The sequence below is a fragment of the Schistocerca americana genome, chromosome 3 (assembly GCF_021461395.2).
Source record: "Schistocerca americana isolate TAMUIC-IGC-003095 chromosome 3, iqSchAmer2.1, whole genome shotgun sequence".
Lineage (NCBI taxonomy): Eukaryota > Metazoa > Arthropoda > Insecta > Orthoptera > Acrididae > Schistocerca > Schistocerca americana.
This window is the reverse complement of record NC_060121.1, coordinates 522,418,082-522,432,219: the sequence shown is the minus strand read 5'-3', so window position 1 is coordinate 522,432,219 and position 14,138 is coordinate 522,418,082. Positions and strand designations below refer to the sequence as shown.

The window sequence follows — 14,138 nt, the reverse complement described above, 5'->3', positions numbered from 1 at the left end:
ATGAAATGACAAAGCACATGTTTCACACAGGGCAAAAAAATCTCCACTGTGACATTCTAATGCTGTTTGCTTTCATGTTAAAACAAAAACAAGAGTACATTCGTGTCCGTTATGTGATGAGCAATGTTGCATAAATACCAGACAGGATCTTCATGGTGTAACACTTTCCATATCCATAATGCTGTTTGCTTTCATGTTAAAACAAAAACAAGAGTACATTCGCGTCCGTTATGTGATGAGCAATGTTGCATAAATACCAGACAGGATCTTCATGGTGTAACACTTTCCATATCCATCAGTTTCAGTAAAGGATGTGGATAAAGGTAAACTTCTGTGCAGTAAAGGATGAAGCCATTTGAGTTTTTAAATGTTTATTTGATTATGAGTTATGAATCAGGTGCATGTGGTGGGAGTCCTAATGGATCAGAGCATGACCCAGAGCGGGAGCGGCGTAGCCGTAGCTCAGGGCAGGAGCGGCCGCGGCGTAGCGGGCGTAGCCCAGAGCGGGGGCGGCGTAGGCGGCGGGGGCGGCGTAGGCGGCGGGGGCGGCGTAGGCGGCGATGGCCGGGGCGGCGGCGACGGCAGGGGCGGCGTAGGCCACGGGAGCGTGAGCCACAGCGGGGGCGGCGACGGCGAGACGGGCGGTCTGCGAGATCCTGTAGGTGTTAGCCACGGAGGAGGCGACAGGGGCGTGCGCCACAGCGGCTATGGGAGCGTGGGCGATGGCGGGGGCGGCGTAGGCCGCGGGGGCGGCGTAGGCCACGGGGGCGGCGATCGCGGGGGCAGCGATGGCGGGGGCGGCGTAGCCTCCCAGGTATCCGGCAGAGGCGGCGGCCACAAGGGCAGACAGGACCAGCTGCAATGCAAGAATACAAATTCAGCCTGAGATCACTTACTTACTGCAGGTCGGCAGCACTCATAATTCAACGGAGGCGTCTGTGCAGCTCTGCAGATTAGATTTGACTATCGACGTGCGGCGAAAAAGTACAAGGATGGTAAGACAACCACAGATTATTTATGCTCACTTACTTGCATTATGAAGACATTAAGATCCACGAAAGACAATTCCTTTCATTACACTGTTTCCTCTGTCGTCTTCTCGTTGCCCTCAACCTCTAAATAACTGTTCTCAAATGTAGCATTCACAGTTCAACAACATTCATGAGACAGTGGATACTCCGATTGTAAACCACTTTCAGTTGCCCCTAATACCACAACTGTTCATACCAAAATTTCTGAGCAGCTAGTATTCGATTACAAATAGCCTGCCTTCAGCCTTAAAGAAGCTGTGTTCTTCCTCAGTTTCAAAAACATTCTAAATGTTTACCCTTTGAAAGAACTGTAGATCAGCCATTACTTCAGACTGAGCCCTCACTTTGTCGAGTTTATTATTGTTACCTATTGTCTCTGCAACTTTTAAAATCCTCTGTCACCTCTTTGACCATCTCGTTTTCCTTTATCTTTTCTTCACTTCATAGATTTTGATTTTATATTATAGTTATTCCTATGTGCAGTAGTTAGTTGTCACGCAAAAAATTTGCATGTGCACAATGTAAAATTTAATATATTCTACATCGACATATTTACTGAGCAGCGCATGGAGAAGTGTACGCAAATATTATTGACTTTAGCGACAGCAAGCATCGCCTGGGCGGGAACTGCGACTGTAAGAAATAAAATTGTCGCGCAGTTTTTTATTATTATTGATTTTCTTTCCTATTCCATTCACATATTAAGCGAGCACAAGCCTTCACATCTCCCATCTTCTACCCACAGTCCTATAAGCATACGATTCTGGGAGTACAATGGTTGCACTGTCTTCTTCGTATACAAGTTCTCCTGATTTATCGAACAGGGTTTCACGAGGACTGCTTCGTCTTTCTTCCAATGATTCCCATTTGTATTCCCCACTCACTTCTGTGATACTCTCGTATGGGCTATAAGGATGTTCTACGATCCTAGCAGCCTATCTGTGAATTTATCCGATCCTTGTTGTGCCCACTTGATAATGGCACTAAACACTGGAACAAGGCTGCGTAAGTGCCCGCACGAGTGTCTTGTATCCGATTTCAATCTAATGTAAAGGACGGCTCATAGGTCCTAATGTTGTCAGGATAAATAACAGAACTATAAGCCCGATTCAAATACTCGCATTCATTTTGGTGTAGTTACCACTCAAAGGACACTTTCAACAATGTGCGATAACTATCAATGACAAGCAAGCTAGTTTGCTGTCATATGCTATTTTTATAGAGCACTGTAGAATAAGTCTTGCCTGCTCTCGACAACATTAGCTTCAGTTGAGGAGAAAAGAGACAAGGTATTTTACGCCCCTACCAACAAAACATTGACTAGATACATGAATTATGATTTGCCAAGGATTATCTAGGAAAACTGCAGTGGCCTTTTCAAATAGATCACCCCGGAAACCAATTTCTATTGTTCCGTTGATGCACAGAAGAAGAACGAAAACCTAAATCCCGTATGACATCTGTCTTACTTATGATTCCTTGTTATGAATTTATGAAACATCGACAACCGACAGTCGTAACAACTTCAGTAGAACGTATTATTCAAGCCATCTGAATTTATCCTTTCAGCTTACAAGCGGAATATGCTGGGCTAATTCTTCCAGATGTCTACCGGTTCAGAACACGCAGAATTCCTTTTGCACTGTTCTGCGTGTCAAACTAATCTGTGGCATTTCGCAAAGCCTTCTTTTTACAGGGAGCCGAAATAAAACCAGCCCAGAAAATAACTCTAAGACTGACATGGAACTGACCGTTATTAAAGAACAGAAGAACTGCCCACCGCAGAAAATGCTGGAGACCGTGATGATTCATCAATCGGTTGGTGTAACATGTCTGTAAATGTGCATCTTCCCCATGCCCCGTCCCCAGTACTTCGCTGTTGTCATTACATTAGACTGCCTGAGAGGAGCAGACGTATTTAGTGAGCAGTTAAATGCGACACAAAACAGTGATCACGAAAAAAAACGGTGTTCACTGTCGACTTTTACCCTAAGCACAGTTCGGGGAAAGTATGTGCGGAACTGCTTGCGCAAGAGTTTGAAGACTTTAAGTGTTTCGGAAAAATCTCCAGGAAAGTCTGCAAAACAGAACTTCACCACAAAATGAATACAGAAAGCTATATCCAGAATCTTTCATGATGCTGGCCAACAGGAATCAATCCGCGTCAGTCTTATGGTAAATATTTTTCAGTCCAGCTTCATTTGGCTTATCCTGTATATGTTCCACGTCTCCTGTAGGTCAAGAATGCTGAAGTTCTTACACAACTGAGCAGTATTCTGTTATAGAACACACAATCGTTTCGGAAGTAATGTCTTCCGCAGACAAACTGCAGTATAACATTATGTCACCAATAAATCTAAAGCTACGCCTTGATGTTGAGACTCACTTTTTGCTTCCGCTTGTTCAATCAAATAAGCATGTTTAGGAGAAGGATTCTGTCACAAACAAGTGTTTTCTTTTTTTTGGCCCGTATATGTTTCAGCGAAGGTTGACCACCGTCAGTATGTTCCTTTTAACTTCTGGCGAATAGCAGATAAAAAGTTGCACTATAATGCGTACAGTTTTGAGATTGTGGTCATCAGAAACGTAACATTTTAACATAAAATACATATTAACAGCAGATACTATTCTTCGTGTAGTTGTCTATCTTCTGTAGTATAGCAGATGACAAACTGTCAAAAATACATGAATGTAACTACATCTTCTGGTGGAGTATGAGACTACGGCTGTTCAATGTTCAATAGAAACAATACCAATCGCCGTTATAAATGTTTATTTCTAGGCAACCACTTTCGACGTCGCACTACATCATCTTAAGGCCAAAACTGCTCCAATCCAGTAACCTTCGTTAACTGCTATATTTGTAACACGAAGGTTACTGGATTGGAGCAGTTCTGGCCTGAAGATGACGTAGTGCGACGTCGAAAATGGTTGCCTAGAAATAAATCTTTATAACGGCAATTGGTATTGTTTTTATTGAGGTCAAAAATACAACAAGCTGTTGGGAAGACGACAGGCAGCTGCATCAATGTCAGTAAGAACTGTTAAGGTATGTATTTCGTTAAAATGTCATTAATCTATTGACGACGAGCTCAAACCTGTATGTACTAATGATATTACTTTTTCCCTGTTACTGGGTGGACAATAGTGGTGCTGATGCCGGCGAAATTTCGCTGAAAGATGTGTTGGTGCAAAAAGAAGAAATTTGCGTTTGCTCAAGGTGGAATCCTTTCCAAAACATGATTGCCATTTTCTTTACTCGAAACAATGGTCACGTGGTGGTTTCCAATTATATATCCACGTTTAACTGCTCTCAGGGTTTGGCAAGAGTAATTCTATCCTGACCCTTTGATAGTAAATTCAAAGGTTGTTATGCAGTACAGGAACCATCGCAGGACTGTTCCTATATGTTTCATAGAAACCATAGACAATGTAAACTGAACGGCTTGTAGGAGATTTGAGCACCTAATGTCTTAACCACAGTACCACCTCACTCGGTAAGTTTCCTTCCAGAAAGCTAAACCGGTTCCCGGCTACGACAGCGTTGGCATTAGGTAGCCGACGCACGACCGACGAGCAGTAAATCGCAAAAGCCAGCGGTCGCCAGCTGCCAAACAAAGGCTGGGGGGCACTGGAGCGCAGCAGAAAGTAGAGAACAAGACAGGCGGGTACTCACGAGCTTGTACATGTTGCTGGAGTGGAGTTGGCTTTCGGTCTGGCGATCGAATGGTGCCCGGTGGACGGCGGCGGCGGCTTATATAGCGGCGCGGCGGCGGGTTTTGGGCGGTCCTTTCTCCGGTCTGCTCTCGCAACCCCCGCCCGCTCATTGTCCGGTTTGAGCGGCGACTGTTGCCCCCGGGGGCCACACATGTCGCCGCCGTTACCCACCCGGTGCGCCGCGGAGTCAGATGCGCGACACACACTCCTTGCGAAACCCGTCGCGTCTCGCTGACGGTCCGTATTGGCAGCCCCACTAGCGTCTACCCACTACCTGCACGATGTCCACGTCAACATAAATACTCCGTGCCCCACTGTTCAGTCCACGGCGAAGGGCACTTGCTACCAACATTTTTTCCTGTTCCTGTTCCGTATTGAAAAAGGGGAAAAAAACGAGAAAAAGGTCATAGAATCTTCGAATTCTAAAGAGAACTATAGGATATTTGTATGATGGATTACACAGAGCATTAGACAAACATCTGACATGCCTCCAGTTGATTCTCGAAATAATGTACAGCAAATGAGGCACCGATCGAGAATCTAAGGATACTTGTCTCGTGCTCTGTGTGGTCCACCCTGCAAATATTCTCTAGTATCCTTTAAAATTCCAAGCTGAACATTGAACTTTAAATTCTCAGTTGATGCTTCATTTGCTGTACATTATTTCGAGAATCAATTGGAAGCCTGTCAGATGTTGGCTAATCTTATTTCTTCCTTTTAGTCAAATCATTTCACAAATTTTAACTTTTTTTATTTTTCAAGTTTTTTTTCACGAAATATAATATATTTGTTGGATGAGCTCGATTTGTAAAAAAAGAAAAAAAGTCTGGTGAATTAGGAATTTAAACTTCTTAAAACTTTATTTTAACGCTTTATGTGCATTTTAAAGGTGCGAATACAACTTTGTGCTCATGAGAAATAAAGTTCTGTCGCACCACATCTTAAAATCTGTAGTTCTAAATTATTACGAGATGGGGTACTGGTGCGTACCTTCACAAATCAAGCACTGTCCGTTACCATGGTTACTTCCAAGCAATTAAACTTATAGAGAGTCTTGTTTCCGCTCCGTTCACACACTTGGCCAAAAACTGTTGTCGGTGTGTGTTTGTACGACACGAATTACAGTCTAAGAGAAAAGAAAGACGTACACTGATTACAGCTTGATTTATTTTTACTGCATCCCCATGTTTACAAATCCAACATGGAAGTGGAACAATTGCAAGAGGTCGAGCATCAACCACGCTTCCAGACCTCCGGCGTGGCCCCTCACACAGCAGTCGTTGGCGCGCCTACGGTGTGGGTACCCGGAGGCAGACAGTTCCAGTATGTAATGATTGGAACTCTTGCACCGACTGGCCCGACCGCGCGCTATACAATACGCTAATGTCGTACAGCCAAAAATGGGATTTTGAAGTCTCGAAACCGGTAGTAGGTGTAAAGCTGATGTCTCTACATTAATTATGAGCATCAGGAGGTATTTAATTAAGGTTAGGCTAATTTGTATTCACCACACAAGTACAGGGCGAACAAACTTGTTAGTTAAACAGATAAAAGGCTCATAACTGTTCGTTATAAAATGACTCTTGAATAAATGAATGAATGTATGAATAAGTACTGTTTACAGCATGGAAGTACTGTGTAGAATATGGTTGACTGTACAACCAATATAACTGTGATATTTGTCAATTCATATTGACATTAAAGTTTTTACACGGATGACAAACTAGCAGTAACGTAAAATACCCCTGGAGGAAAATGCGGAAAGGCAGGAAAAATACAGTATTTGCTACCTTTAGACTATAGGGACTGCTATATTACCTTGGATAATGTGAAGTAGTTTCAGTGTATATTTGTAGATTTACTTTGTTGTACTCGAATATATGAACGTAAAATAAGATTTCGATGAATTTCACCACTTACCCCAGTGACTGTCTTGATGTACGTAAGCTGTCTGATTAAAACTGTTTGGACACCACTATGTGACGCGGAATTGACCACTGGATGTTACGAGAGGTGTATCCGCCACTATAAAAGGAGGCAAGGAGTGTTGTGTTGTCAGCAGAGAAACAGAAACACCAGAATGGAAAAGTCACGAGATCCCAGTGACTTCGAAGTTTGCCTAGTCATTGGATTTAATAATTTTTTCATAATGCGGGGCCACAGTCATGCCGGCTGTTGTGGCTGAGTGGTTCTAGGCACTTCAGTCCGGAACCGCGCTGCTGCAACGGTCGCAGGTTCGAATCCTGCCTCGGGCATGATGTGTGTGATGTCCTTTGGGTAGTTAGGTTTAAATAGTTTTGAGTCTAGGGGACTGATGACCTCCCATAGTGCTCAGAGCCATTTGAACCATTTGAGCCACAGTCATAATATGTTTCTTTAAAGTCAGTACCGCCATTAGACTGTTGTTTATTTACAGTGTTACATTTACACTTACACAATCATGATTTCTGCTTCAAAGTGCCATTATCAAATGTTTTAAGTGTTATAAATTACCTGGGATGGCATACTGAATTTTAATTTCACAGTATGCATCCCAGGCAATTTATAACACTTAAAACACTTGATAACGGCACTTTGAAGCCGAAATCATGATCGTGTAAGAGTAAATGTAACACTATAAATAAACAACAGTCTAATGGCGGTACTGACTTTAAAGGTAGTCATTGGATGTCACGTGAGTAACAGACTGAGTAACAAACTGATATTGATACAGGTTTCGTCGGAAAGTGCAAAATTGTAGACCTTACATTTGAGAAAGGACCTATAGTTGGGCTCAAAGAAGCCGGCTGGAGTAATCGGTGAATCGCTCGACATCTGAATAGGAGAGATGCCATTATTTGACGGTGTTGGCAGGAATGAGTGAATCATGGCCGAACACAGAGTCAAGAAGGAAACAGTGGACCTAGAGAGACGACAGAACGTGAGGACCGAGCAATTGTCAGGGACGTACTCGCAGCCCCGGGTTCATCATTGTCAGTGACTCGACATGCAACTGGTGTTTGAGTGATCACAATAACCATTAAAATGCACCTCAGAGTAAGGGGGCTGAGCTCACGCCGCCCCTTGCACCGACTATCACTGACCTCTGTACACCAACAAGCCCGTTTACTGCGGTGTTGGATACATTCGGCCTGGAATCTTATCGACTGTAGTAGAGTTGTCTTCAGTGAGGAGTCCACTCCGAACTGAGCCTGGTGACAAGCGAAGACGAGTTTGCAGACACCTCGGACAGCGGTGGGACACCAGCTTCAATGTCGTCCGCCACATGACCCGACTACCAGGAGTCCGTGGTGCCACTTCATTTCTTAGCAGGACCCTTTGGTTGTCATCTGCGGTACCTTTACAGCACAGCGATACGTCGACGCTATTCTACTCCCTATTTTCTTTCCCAAGTGCCAAGACTTGCAAACCGGTCTTTCGATCGACATCGCAACCCAACATGTTTCTCGACTGACTGAGAAATGTAACAATGAATCTCCCTGGTTACACTTTGGGTTGGAAATGAGATATCAAACAAATATATATAAAACGTGATGATGATGAGTCCCATACTTCTTTACAGAGCGTAGGGGAACGACGCGGGAGACCCGCACCGCTTTACTAGGCAAGGTCCTAGTGGAGGTGGTTTGCCATTGCCTTCCCCCGACCGTATAACGCATTAAATTTTAGCGCTCCAAAGGGTTGAGTCACTGTGGACCATTGTAGTACTAAGGAGAAGAATGTTTATCTGTGGTGTTAGTATACCACAACCTCTATGGGTTGCCTTCGTAGAAAGGCACCCATGCATCGGAAGGTAAAGCTATATCTCGAGGCATTATAGGAGCATTGCATTTCGCTGGAAGGAGCTGTGTACAGTGTAGTATTAAGGTACAGTATCATTGAACAGTTACGGCGATATGCTGATATGACTTTAGTGGCTGTAAGTGTTTAATGTAGCTCATTTGCTGAAATGTATCTCATTATTGATGAACAGTTTAATGACCGCTATCTGATTTACCAGACAGATAGTACTCCTTTCGCTTTGTCGAAAGGAATTATTTTAACACATGACACAAAGTATTTTCGATAATCGATGCTCCGTAGCTGTAACATATTTGATGAAAGTCGTGTTGGAAAACACAGCGACGTCTGCTGACTGATTCTGTTGCGTTTCCGGTATCGATCTACAACACCAGCATAGGGCCACAAAACATCACCTTTTTATTGTACAAGTAATTCGTCTTACTTTCGACAACGGTCGTTTAGTTTAAAGTTAAAAACATAATGTAAAATCTATTTCTAAATTAATAACTTTGAATTTCAAATGCGAAAAAGTTACAGGTTGAACGTATGTTATAGACCTAACAAAATATTTTAAACTGAAATGCTTACAGTTAGTCTAACTCTTTTCTATTATTGTCAAATGCCAGGAAATGTGAAGAGCAATTCATATATCTCACCAGTGACATTATTTGAGATGTCTTATGTTCAGATCTAATTATCAGTGCCCCAGTGCTCCGAAATACATGTTATAGCGTTTCTTCAGAGCGGTAGTACGAACACGATAGTGCCAAAATTACTAACTATTCTATCGTACATAAAAGTTATTCATATCATCAAATCACTAATTCACTTTAGGTCGTCAAATACTACGACAGTCCTGTTATTTAACGATATCAAGGATATCACAAGGTAATCCTGAGAAAATTAAAACCACAAACAACTGCGTTGTGGTATATACGAGATTGTTTATGATTTTAATTTTCTCATGGTTAAAAACGGAAATGGACAGGTTAAAGTTAGATATAGTGGGAATTAGTCAAGTTCATAGGCAGGAGGAACAGGGCTTTTGGTTACGTGAACACAGGGTTACAAATACAAAATCAAATAGGAGTAATGAAAGAGGAGGTTTAATAATGAATAAAAGACTATGAACGTGGATAAACTAGTATGAGCAGCATAATGAGCGCTTCATTGTAGCCAATATACACATAAAGCCCACATCCATCACAGTAGTACAAGTTTGAGATTGAAGAAATATATGATGACATAAAAGAAATCATTCAGATAGTTACGAGAGACAAAAATTTAGTAGTCACCATGGGGGGGGGGGGGCAGGAATTCGATAGTAAGAAAAGGAAGAGAAGGAAAAGTAGTATGTGAATATGGACTGGAAGAAAGGAATGAAAGAGGAAGCCGCCTGGTAGAATTTGGCACAGAGTACACTTTAATCATAGCACTTGGTTTAAGAATCATGAAAGAAGTCTGTATACGTGGAAGAGGCCTAGAGACACCGGAAGATTTGACTGATTATATAGTGGTAAGACAGAGATTTCAGAACCGTATTATAAATTGTAAGACATTTCCAAGGGCAGATGTGGAATCTGAACACCTGAACACAATTTATTGGTTATGAACTGTAGATTAAAACTGAAGAAACTGCAAAAAGGTGGGAATTTAAGGAGATGGGACCTGGATAAACTGAAGGAACCAGAGGTTCTAGAGAGTTTCAGAGGAAGCGTTCAGGAACGACTGACAAGAACAGGGGAAAGGAATACAGCATAATAAGAATGGGTAGCTTTGAGAGACGAAATAGTGAAGGTAGCAGAGGATCAAGTAGGTAAAAACACGAAGTCTAATAGAAATCCTTGGGTAACACAAGAGACAATGAATTTAATTGATGAAATGAGAAAATATAAAAACGCAATAAATGACGCCGGCGAAAGGGAATACAAAGGTCTAAAAAAGGAAAATGCCTAAGCAGGAATGGCTAGAGAACAAATATAACGATGTATACTCATATATCCCTGAGGTAAAATAGATGCAGCCAATAGGAAAGATAAAGAGACCTTTAGAGAAAAGAGAACCACCTGTATGAATATCAAGATCTCGGATGGAAAACCAGTTAGTCGTAAGCAAAGAAGGGAAAGCAGAAAAGTGTGAGGAGTATATAGAGGGTTTATACAAGGAAGATGTACCTGAGGGGAATATTATGGGATTGGAAGAGGACGTAGATGAAGATGATCTGGAAGGTATGATACAGCGTGAAAAATTTAGCAAATCACTGAACGACCTGAGCCGAAACAAGGTCCTGGGAAGAGACAACATTCTGTTAGAACAACTGATAGCCTTGGGAGCCAGCCATGACAAAATTCTTCCATCTGGTGAGAAGATGTATGAGACTTAAAGAAGAATATAACAGTTCCAACTCCAAAGAAAGCATATGCTGACAGGTGTGAAAATTACCGAACTATCTTCTTTACAGAAGAACGGAAAAACCGATAGAATCCAACCTAGGGGAAGACCAGTCTGGATTCCGTAGGAATGTAGGACCTCGCGAGGCTAGACTGACCCTATGACTTCTCATAGAAGATATGTTAAGGAAAGGCAAACACAAGTTCACGGTATTTATAGAATTAGGGAAACCTTTCAACAGTTTTGACTGGAATACTCTCTCTTTCAAATTCTAAAGGTGGCAGGGGTAAAATACAAGGAAGGAAAGGCCATTTACAATTAGTACAGAAGCCAGATGGTAGTTATAAGAGTCGAGAGGACGAAAGTGAACAGTGGTTGAGAACGGAGTGAGACAGTAGAACAGTAGAACAACCATAGACAATATTTTTGTTCATTCGTCATTACTAGAAGGGCATTCTGTTAGCAAAATGGTGAATGGCCTTTCAGATCATGATGCACAAATTTTAAGTCTAAAAGATTTTTGTGCTGCAACACATGTTAAATATAGTTACCAACTTTTTAGGAAAGCTGATCCGGTTGCTGTAGAGACTTTTGTAAACCTTATCAAGGAACATGAGTGGCAAGATGTTTATAGCGCTGATACAGTAGACGCTAAATATAATGCTTTCCTCAAGACTTTTCTCGTGCTGTTTGAAAGTTGCTTTCCATTAGAACGTTCAAAACAGGGTACTAGCACAAACAGGCAGCCTGGGTGGCTGACTAAAGGTATAAGAATATCTTGTAGAACAAAGTGGCAATTATATCAAAACGTTAGAAACAGTCACAATCTAAACGCAGTAGCCCATTACAAACAGTATTGTAAGGTTCTTAAAAAAGTTATTAGGAAGGCAAAAAGTATGTGGTATGCAAATGGAATAGCTAAGTCTCAGGATAAAATTAAAACCATATGGTCAGTCGTAAAGGAAGTGACTGGTCTGCAGAGTAAGGTCGAGGATATAGAATCAGTGCGTAGTGGGAATGTCCGTGTTACTGATAAGTCGCATATATGTACAGTATTTAATAATCACTTTCTGGATATAGCAGGTGAACTAAATAGAAACCTAGTCCCAACAGGGAATCATATAGCGCTCGTAGAAAAAAGTGTTCCGAGACTGTTACCTGAAATGCTCCTCCATGATACTGACAAGAGGGAGATTGAGTTAATAATTAAATCACTAAAGACCAAGAACTCTCATGGATATGACGGGGTATCTAGCAGAATACTGAAGTATTGTTCCATGTATGTTAGCCCAGTACTTAGCCATATCTGTAACTTTTCCTTTAGGAGTGGTCGGTTTCCTGACCGATTAAAGTACTCGGTAGTGAAGCCACTTTATAAAAAGGGAGACAGGATAATGTTGATAATTATAGACCTATTTCTATGCCATCGGTGTTTGCTAAAGATATCGAGAGGGTTGTATATACAAGGTTACTGCAGCATTTAAATTCACATAATTTGCTGTCAAATGTACAGTTTGGTTTTAGAAATGGCTTAACAACTGAAAATGCTATAGTCTCTTTTCTCTGTGAGGTTTTGGACGGATTAAATAAAAGGTTGCGAACGTTAGGTGTTTTCTTTGATTTAACGAAGGCTTTTGACTGTGTTAACCACAAAATATTACTGCAGAAGTTGGAACATTATGGAGTAAGGGGAGTAGCTTACAATTGGTTCGCCTCTTACTTACGAACAGAAAGCAGAAGGTAATTCTCCGCAATACTGAGAGTGGTAGTGATGTTCAGTCCCAATGGGGCACTGTTAAATGGGGCGTTCCCCAAGGATCGGTGCTGGGGCCACTGCTGTTTCTTATTTATACAAATGATATGCCTTCTAGTATTACAGGTGATTCAAAAATATTTCTGTTTGCTGATGACACCAGCTTGGTAGTGAAGGATCTTGTGTGTAATATTAAAACATTATCAAATAATGTAGTTCATGAAATAAGTTCGTGGCTTGTGGAAAATAATTTGATGCTAAATCAGAGTAAGACTCAGTTTTTACAGTTTCTAACTCACAGTGAACGCATTATTGTGGCCAAGATAGACACAAAGCCCATGCCTACTACAGTAGTACAAGTTTATATGCCAACTAGCTCTGCAGATGATGAAGAAATTGATGAAATGCATGACCAGATAAAAGAAATTATTCAGGTAGTGAAGGGAGACGAAAATTTAATAGTCATGGGTGACTGGAATTCGTCAGTAGGAAAAGGGAGAGAAGGAAACATAGTAGGTGAATATGGATTGGGGGAACAAATGAAAGAGGAAGCCGCCTTGTAGAATTTTGCACAGAGCATAACTTGATCATAACTAACACTTGGTTCAAGAATCATGAAAGAAGGTTGTATACCTGGAAGAATCCTGGAGATACTAAAAGGTATCAGATAGATTACATTATGGTAAGACAGAGATTTAGGAACCAGGATTTAAATTGTAAGACATTTCCAGGGGCAGATGTGGATTCTGACCACAACCTATTGGTTATGAACTGCATATTGAAACTGAAGAAACTGCAAAAAGGCGGGAATTTAAGGAGATGGGACCTGGATAAACTGAAAGAACCAGAGATTGTACAGAGTTTCAGGGAGAGCATAAGGGAACAATTGACAGGAATGGGGGAAAGAAATACAGTAGAAGAAGAATGGGTAGCTCTGAGGGATGAAGTAGTGAAGGCAGCAGAGGATCAAGTAGGTAAAAAGACGAGGGCTAATAGAATTCCTTGGGTAACAGAAGAAATATTGAATTTAATTGGTGAAAGGAGAAAATATAAAAATGCAGTAAATGAAGCAGGCAAAAAGGAATACAAACGTCTCAAAAATGAGATCGACAGGAAGTGCAAAATGGCTAAGCAGGGATGGCTAGAGGACAAATGTAAGGATGTAGAGGCTTGTCTCACTAGGGGTAAGATAGATACTGCCTACAGGAAAATTAAAGAGACCTTTGGAGAGAAGAGAACCACTTGTATGAATATCAAGAGCTCAGATGGAAACCCAGTTCTAAGCAAAGAAGGGAAGGCAGAAAGGTGGAAGGAGTATATAGAGTGTCTATACAAGGGCGATGTACTTGAGGACAATATTATGGAAATGGAAGAGGATGTTGATGAAGATGAAATGGGAGATAAGATACTGCGTGAAGAGTTTGACAGAGCACTGAAAGACCTGAGTCGAAACAAGGCCCCGG

At 41.6% G+C, this 14,138-nt stretch overlaps 1 protein-coding gene across 1 annotated transcript; it reads right to left on the bottom strand.

The window, feature by feature from the left end:
- Nucleotides 1-354: 354 nt before the first annotated feature.
- Nucleotides 355-4,829, bottom strand: LOC124607073 (cuticle protein 12.5-like). The gene is made up of 2 exons (XM_047139247.1): nt 4,708-4,829; nt 355-856 (listed from the first exon to the last, which is right to left on the bottom strand). Exons 1-2 carry the CDS (start codon nt 4,717-4,719, stop codon nt 416-418), a joined length of 453 nt encoding a protein of 150 aa, XP_046995203.1. The 5' UTR covers nt 4,720-4,829; the 3' UTR covers nt 355-415.
- Between the last annotated feature and the right edge of the window lie 9,309 nt (nt 4,830-14,138).